The sequence below is a fragment of the Neolamprologus brichardi genome, chromosome 9 (assembly GCF_056152115.1).
Source record: "Neolamprologus brichardi isolate AB-2024 chromosome 9, ASM5615211v1, whole genome shotgun sequence".
NCBI lineage: Eukaryota > Metazoa > Chordata > Actinopteri > Cichliformes > Cichlidae > Neolamprologus > Neolamprologus brichardi.
In genome coordinates, this window is record NC_142112.1 from 27,032,546 (window position 1) to 27,041,470 (window position 8,925).

At 39.0% G+C, this 8,925-nt stretch overlaps 1 protein-coding gene across 2 annotated transcripts in view; it reads left to right on the plus strand.

The window, feature by feature from the left end:
• The window catches only part of pou6f2 (POU class 6 homeobox 2), a 72,457-nt gene extending 63,532 nt beyond the window's left edge, over positions 1-8,925 (plus strand). For both annotated transcript variants that reach the window (XM_006795004.3, XM_035909599.2), the window contains exons 9-10: positions 958-1,126; positions 5,477-8,925. In XM_006795004.3, coding sequence (XP_006795067.1) covers positions 958-1,126; positions 5,477-5,984 — 677 coding nt within the window. In that variant the 3' untranslated portion in view covers positions 5,985-8,925. The remainder of the gene's footprint in view (positions 1-957; positions 1,127-5,476) is intronic.

Here is an 8,925-nt window from a genome sequence, read left to right on the forward strand (position 1 = left end):
TCTCATTATTGTGAGGTAAATGAGAAGGTCTTTAATCTTAAATCGTGTTTGGGTAAAGAAAAATATGGATCCGGCTGCCGCTAGTCTTTCAAACCGCTACGCAAATAGGCTCCAGTGGGAATGATGGGAGGATGCTCATCACTGTGAAGATGATAGGAAGCTGCGAGTCCTCTGTGTGTTCACACGTATGGAGCACGGCGCATACGCTACACGTCACTTATGAGGCACAGCGAGATGGCAGGCCCATAGATTTTTGCTTAAATACGCTTGGAGGATTCCTTTAATAATTCATTGATAATGACCAGGATGAATAATTCAGAGGCACAAACTTTGCTTTAGTAAGCAGGATGCCAGGGCACTTGACATTGATGTACAACGTGAAATCACTTTTTATTAGCGGGGAAATTCTTCAGTGAAGTTTTCAAATGTGGAGCTTCACAAACAGCCTCTCTTTGTGTAAAAGCAGGGTATCGTTTGTAAGCGAGGCTCGCCGCTGCTTTGTAGGCTTGAACTGTGTTGACTTGGGGGGTCAGATGGGTGAAATAATTTCTTTATACATTCTTTAATGTTTTTCTGAGAAAGCCAGCTTCGAAATATATGTGTATTCATACAGAGAGCTATAGTAGCACAGCACCTATCTGTCTTTCCTTTGAATTAACAAGCCATGTGTCGTCTGTGTTGTGTCCATATGCTTTTATATGTGAGATTAAAGATTTACACTTGCCAAAGCCAAAGCCACAACACGCCTGTATTCAAACCTCAGATGAGTTTATTCTTCAAAACATTTCTCAGATATGTGTAGAGAGAAATAATAAGTTCTGACCCAGAGCAGGACTATTTTTTTAAAAGTTGTTTAGAGGCATCATGATCGCATATGGTTGGATGTTTGCCTCATTCACTCTGAAAAATAAGGTGAGCAGAGGGCTAATAAAATGAGATGTGTGTGTTGTATTGTAGACCCGCAAACCGCCCCCAGCGAGGTGGACGGGGTCAACCTGGAGGAGATTCGTGAATTTGCCAAAGCATTCAAGATCCGCCGGCTGTCCCTGGGCCTGACACAGACTCAGGTGGGCCAGGCGCTCAGCGCAGCCGAGGGGCCGGCTTACAGCCAGTCTGCCATCTGCAGGTAAGGACAAACGCAGGGGGAAAAAATAAAAACAACTCGACTACTATTGTCTACCTGTATTTCTAATCAGTGAAAGCAGCGCAGCTTCAATGAGCTGTCGGGTGCTCTCATCCGTGTTTTAACGGGCATCGTTAACATATTAAAATACATAATTGGCTGACAAACGAAGCTCTCATGTCTCTACTTAAACTCCTTCCCCTGACATGACAGCTGGCCGTCACTTATGCAAAATACATACACAAGTATTACACGGAGCACTTAAAGCATTTAATAATTACTAAGGCCCGGTGCTGTTCGCTCTGGCTGAACATGAGGGAGCTTGACGGCGATGATGTATTAATAAGACTACCGTGTCTTACTGCTTCCACGAGGACAGTTTAGTCATAAATGGGACATTATACATTCATGAGACTATCAGACAATCAGTGTTTCGTTCCTCCTGTTGTTCCACTTGACTGACGTTTTGCATGCAGATACCAAATGAGCCACGTTTCCATTTCGAGACAGAATAATTGGGCCACATGGTGTCCAAATATTGCTTTTAAAAGAGAACTAAACGGTGTAAAATAGAGAACAAAAGTATTTTAAGTGTCCAGATTAGATATGGAAGTTAACACTAACTGGGTTTTGTTTTCCTCAAATCTAATCTTCTCCTGTTTTGCATCCATCTCTTTCAATAAAAGTTCCTAATCTTGTTTCTGTATTAAATTTAATGTCCCTTCAAAGTGCATGTGCATTTGCTGATGACCTGTACTGTTTATGTGACACGGCACTGCCACGCACCTTTAAAAATTTCATCACATCAACATCAAACAGCCGATAAAATGTGAAACACTACAGGAGCGGGTGGTTCTTATGAGGCCCGCACTAATGTTTACAGTCGTCAAATCACACATGAAATATTTACGGCCAGACATAATTCAAATATTTATAACACACATTAAAAGCCATTAGCTTCAAAAGTAAACACTCTGTGGGCTATTATTCATGCCGTTAAGACAATTTTTTTGTTGTTTGTATGACACTCGACATGATGTCCAGGTGTTTTAAGTAGTGGGGCTAACTTCACATGCTTTAGTTTAGTTAACATCAACATAGACATGAAGTTTGAGGAGGAAACGGGACGTCACAGTAGCTCTGGGGCTGCGGCTCCCGACGTAGACAGTGAACAGACACTGACAGATGCTTCCATCTTGTCTGCTTTCATTGCTCACAATGTTTCCAGGCACTTTATTAGTTTATCTAAACAGGCACAGGCTTTACATGAGGGTAACATCAAGCCAGGGTGTGCCTGAGTGGCCCCTTTTGGGAAAATAAGTGAAAATGAAAACTTAAAGTAAATAAAATCGCTATCTTTTGTTTTTATTACAGGGTTTAAGATGGATATTTTGAATTGTTTCAAACTGCTGAGCTCAGGTTGAAAATATTTGATGGTTTAAACATATTTTTTACCCAGATGTGAACAAACAGTTAATAAAAATAACAAGCTTAGGAAAGAAGAACACCAGTCATATATATAGTTTTATATGGCTCATATGATAGCTATAAACTAAATTCAGATTTCCGTAATGGTTCAACAAAAGTAGCCAAACATTTTAACATCAACATAATGCAGCCGTGCAAAAACGTCTAAATCAATCTAAACAAGCCGAGCAACATGAGCAGTGTTAGTCTTTGAATAATTATGATGGTAACTGTCAAGATACATCATTTTGCAACAATTTTGCATTTAGAGTTTAGAAGGAAACAAGAACACAAAGTCTGGACTTGTAATAAACCTGACGTAAAAATGAGAGTAGAGTGAGGCGAGCCTGATTGTATGTATGTCCCACTCAGATAGCTCTCTGTGGGTATTGAATGTAAACCCTGCAGCAAACTGTAACTCAGTCCAAACATGCAGCATGTCTAAGCAGAGCTCCTTAGGTACTTTTAAGAAGAGCCAGAGAGGCTCGCTCCCTCGTGCTGATGCACTAGAGGAGGGGAGTGCATACCCCAGCTGAGCAGCTCTCAACTCATTTTAGTATCCGCGGTTCCTGTTGATCCATGAAATGTCCTGTCTCTGGTGACTCTTCATATTTACTAATGTATTCCCCTCAGTATGGAGCCCTCCTCTTTTTCCTGTGTTTAGGAGGAGGACGGGGTTATAAATAATACCGCCTGTCGACAAAGAGGAATGCACCAACGAGGTGTAGAAACAGAGAAAGTTCATGCATGCATGGGCATCTGGGCCTCTGTTTCCCTCGCTATTAAAAACCGTCTCTTTTTGCGTTGTTTGCTCCACAGAGAGCAGTGCTTCACTGTAGCTTTCTTTCTAGAGTTATTTCACTGAAAAACATTGGAAACCAACACTTTCTGTCCCCATTTATCCAATAATGTTTGGAAGTGATGCTTTTAAGAGTCGATGTGGTTAGTACCAAATCATCTGTAGACCTTATTTATTGAGTATGTAGTTAAATTTAAGGTTAACTAAAACCATAACCACAGCATCTCTGGTTTGAGACTAAATTTTGGTATGTTTCATCTTGCTACCTAAATTTTTGCTTCTGTAGTCTGCTATCAAATAAAGGCAAAAATCCTGAGTTAATGCATAGAATGCTCAAATCACCAGTGCAAAGATTAATGGAAAGAGGTAGAAAAGTCATAAAGATTTTTATTTTCCTGGATCAGAGATCAGAGAAATAAAAATATTGTAATTAAACATCCTGATTTTCTCCTTAAATAAAAACTGCTGATACTGGACTACTTTAAATGGACATGCATTTGGAAACATGTTGAAAGTGTCGTGTCCGTGACTTTCTTTCTTGTCAAAATGAGAAATAACCACAAAACCGCACTACAACCTTTTTGGTACAGTTAACCTTTGTAGGTTTTTAGACTAAAAAACATTTGAAAATAACACTTGTGTCCCTGTCATGTTCCCATAATGTTTGGGAATAAGGCCTTAAAGAGTCACTGTTATTAGAACCGAATCATGTGTCGTTATGTCTCATCTCGCTATCTAAATTTCTGCCACTTTCCATAACCTGCTATTAAAAAAATTATGACATACTTTGACGAAATAAATGGAAATTGCCATGCTAATATCACTGGTGGTCAAGGAACTGCTCATAGCGGTGTACTGTAATTGGACACTTGTTGGAAACTTATTAAAACTGCAGCGTCTGCCGTTTCTTCTCATGTTTTTTTGTCAACGTGACAAATAGCCACAAAACATTGTCACTTCAGCTTTGTTGATCAAGTTTTTATGTCCAAATAATATCTTCGGCAAATATTAGCTGCCCGGTTTGTGGTTTCTTTTATTAGAAACATGGACATTTTCGTACGATCAACTTTGTAATGATTACAGAACACAAACTGTCGTAAGGCTCGCAAAGTCCACAGTTATGGATATTTCTTTCAAAAACTTGTTAAAGTACTAGTGTCTTTAATAAAAAGGCAAATGTGCTGTTAGTTTATTAACAGATTTTCCAAACTCTGTCATGTCTTTCATATCAAATACCTACCTCAAACTGCACTGTTGTTATTCAGTTCCATACAAGGAAAAAAGCAGTGAACACACTGATATTTGGGCTGTTGCCATTCAAACTCCTGAACAAAATGACATGATGTTGAATCCTAAATAGTTGTTCTTCCATTCTTAGTAAACATCATCTAATTCAGACTTCATATCATGTCCAAACTGCACCCGACAGTTGCTGAGCTGCCAGCTAGCATTGCTTTTAAAAACTCTGCCTTCCTCTCGTCTTACTTCCTGTGACTTGAGAAATGCAGAGAAATGGCTGAATTATGAGTAAAGTTGCAGGACTTGTAAATGTATTCTTATTAAATATAAAATGAGAGGTTGTTAGAAGATGAAAGAAAGGTTAAAAATGTATTAAATGTACATTTTGATGAATAATTCAAGCTCTTTTTGTAAATAAATGATGGTGCCATATTTAACTGCATGCATAAGTGGATTTTTGGGGGGAAGGTGGGGTGGGGGTTTATTTCACCTGAGCAGAAGAAATTGGATATTTGGATCGTTTTCGTTTTGTGATTTTGGTTCATGAGAAATATTTAAAAGAGCAAATATTTCGATTGCTAGCCATTGGCAATATCTCCTTGTTCCACTATTGCCAGTTTGGGACAGAGAACCAGAGCCTCGTCCAGAAAATTAACACATCACTGGCAAAGCATCGCCTCGAGCTGCTGCAGCTCAGGTGTGTCCAGGTGCAGGATGCAGAGTTTGTTCACCTGGATGTTAGTCTCAGTCCCTGTGGCATTCTGGTTGAGGAGACTTAAAGGCAGGCAGCTTATCCCTTGTTCTGGCAGGGCACCTAAGTAAGATTGTTTTTTCTCAATTCTCCCCAGACACACCATCCTGAGAAGCCACTTTTTCCTACCACAGGAAGCCCAAGAGAACACTATAGGTAACAGTCTTACAGGCAAACTGAACCCTGGCCTTTTATATCCTGCCAGGTTTGAGAAGTTGGACATCACCCCTAAAAGCGCCCAGAAGATTAAGCCCGTTCTGGAGCGCTGGATGGCCGAGGCTGAAGCCCGCCACCGATCCGGCATGCAGAACCTGACTGAGTTTATCGGCAGCGAACCTTCGAAAAAACGCAAGCGGAGGACCTCTTTCACCCCACAGGCGCTCGAGATCCTCAACAGCCACTTTGAGAAGAACACGCACCCCTCCGGACAGGAAATGACGGAAATAGCGGAGAAACTGAACTATGACAGGGAGGTGGTGCGTGTCTGGTTCTGCAACAAGAGGCAAGCCTTGAAAAACACAATAAAGCGTTTGAAACAGCCCGACCTCGGCGCTGCCGCACCAATGGACCCTCTCACTGATTCTCTAGAGGAGCTCCCGAAATGAACGAGCTCTCTGACCAAACAGTGGAGTGGAAAAGTGGCAGCCATTAAAAACAACAAAAGGTGGATGAACTCCTCTCGAAATGAGAACTGACAAAATGTTGCCCAAGTCACCCGGATGGACAGTCATGAGTTTGCAAACGAAAAACTATGTGTTGTCAGTGTGATTACCACAATTATGTAAATTACCTTGGCGAAACCAAAAACATGAAAAAAGAGATTAATATCTGAGAATTATGTAAAAAACATACGGTGTGCTGTTTCAAAGAGTTTTTAGATTCTGGCCTTACAGACCAGACTGTCGCCCAAATTTTGGTTCCCACCAGGAGGGATTTAGTAGAGAGATCATACCAAATCGAAACACTATTTACCAAAGTCTGTTGCATCTGAATAATTTTGTAATGTAAATGTGCTCTAAATTTTTACATTTGTACTGGCAGAATCTAAGCTATATCTGTGAGGTTGAGTATACATTTTATCTTTGTCTCGCTTACTTTTTTCTTCATTGTTTGTATGTAAATATTTAAAAAAAGGGAAAAAAGAAAAATGCTGTCTTCAAATTGAAATCACGCTGATTAAAAAAAAAATCTCTTTTTGGACATAAAAAAAAAATTTAACCTTTGCTGTTAAACAATTGCATAATAATGTTGTTTGCCTCCGACTTGTGTTTCATCTGCAAATATTTTCAGTCACAGTGTAACTTTGTACAACTTTTACAGGTATTTATTAATAGGTTAATGAGATGGATTCAAAGGATGGACTAAAGAAACTAAGAAACTATGGACTGTCACATGATAACTATGACGATGAGGAGGAGGAGGAGGGGTTTCGGTGTCTGTCAAGTCTACTGCAGCTTTGTTTCGAGCTACTGTGTCATTCTATTGCCAAAGCCTGATAGCCAAAGAACACACACAACTTCAGCTCAAGGACTGGGGGAAAATTTTACCTTTTTATTTATCTGTCCCCACGACTTTCTCTCCCCTTTTTCTAAAGTGTTTTATTCTGTGGGTCAAGTTGAACGAAACAACAACAAAAAAAGAGTCAAAACTGTCATGTCAAACAGCTCCAAAAAGTGTCTGCCGTGATGAAAATGTATTTTCTTTTTGAGCCGATTTGCTACTGCATGCTTCAAATCGCACCACATGATAAGATAGTGTATATGAATTTCACCAGAAAGGCCAAAATTAACATTAAAAATCGGAATTTTCATAATTATTTTACATGAAATGAGCCAAACGTGTGGTTGAAGCATTTTTTGTTGCCACTGACCAAACATCAGTGTGTTCTTTTGCAAAGACAAATTGCTCTTTTTCCACTGTATTTTGCATTCTTTTTAACTAAGTCAATGTCATGCTCATAAAATCAAAAAAAAAAAAATACACCATCCTTTATCTTACACCTTTTAATTTAAGAGGTTAACTTGAAGTGTTCAATTTCAGTCCACTGATTTTTAGAGTAATTCGCACTCCATTCCTGCGCGCTCTTACTTTGTCAGAAATGTCAATAATCCAGGGGGGAAAAAAGAAAAGAGAAAGAAAACCCTCTTAAACCGTCACTGCAAATATTTGGCTCCTGCAACAACCCTCATATGAAAAAAAAATAGGTGAATGCTGAGAATAAGTGTCACATGTCAGAGTGAGTGAACTTAATTTGAAGTGAGTTGAAATTTGATGCAATTTATTCAGAATCATGTGTCTGCTCGATATATGTCCTTTCATGTCACATTGGTTATCTCAGTTTTTCACTCCTTTTTGTGAACTGCCAGGTTCTTCTGCGCTGCCTGGAAAACACACCCCCACTGTAAATGGTAGAAAAACACTTGAAAAAGCTTTACATGTCTGTGTTTTTAAAGAAATCACTGAGGTTGTCTTGAAAAGGCAGAAAAGGCAATCGCAGACTGTGGAGAATTTCACTAAATTTTCATCTGCACATCCACAGCAGCTCCTGCTGTACTTCTTTTCACAGATGTTTGTTTTGTTTTTCTTTTCGATGCATTCACACTTACAGATTTTGTGCATTTTTATTTTGCTTCTAGAAGAAGAAGAAACACTTAACTTCAGGCAAACCTTTGGCCAAGAAATAAACCTCTGCACAGATGTTAGAAAGCAGCAGTGGATCCGTTGTGACGCTTAACAATAAAAGCTGTAACCAAAACCAAAAACAAAAAATAAAGGACGACACAGAAAGGAGTCATGCCTTTGCTCAACTTTTCAATGCTGGACCAAAGCTCTATAGTTATGCACATTGTACAGAGAAATAGATTCATGATGTTGACAATCTTTAAAATCTGAGAAGAAAAGGATTGAAGAGTAGAATTGTACATTAGTTCATCCAAGGTTTACCTCAGTACTGTTCTTGTGAGAATCATAAAAATGCCATACAAGCATCCGCAGGTCAGTAGAAAAGATGAAAAAGATGACAACTCTGCACTGTGTGTGTCCATGTTCACCTTCAATGGGAAGGAGAGGCTTGTGGGTTTTCTTTTTATTACGTGACACATGATTGTTTTATTTTTGTGAAGTGGTCTCCTGAGCCACATGTGAGTCATCTCTTTTATATTGTTGTAGTATTATTTCTTTTTTTTTTTGTGCCATACGTTCACCTCTCAGTTTCCACAGCTCTGTAGACCTACATAGAGGAAAAAGGAGATTACAGCAATGTTGCTCTTAGCTCAATTAGGATTATTTGTTTACCACCCTTAAATACGTTTGTGAAATTTTACTAACACAGACAAACTGGCTTGAAATTTTGTTCATAGTCAAAGAACTAGAAACCAAAGCTGAAGAGCCTGCAGAGGTTGATTTATTTTATTTTCGTTTTTATATATAGACTGAAAACTGTAATCTATAGAGCAATATCTGTTTGGTCAGTTAAGCAGCACTTTGTGTATTTCTAAAAAACAAAAATTAAAAAAAAAAAGCTTCAAGTCTGTCACATTGATTTGT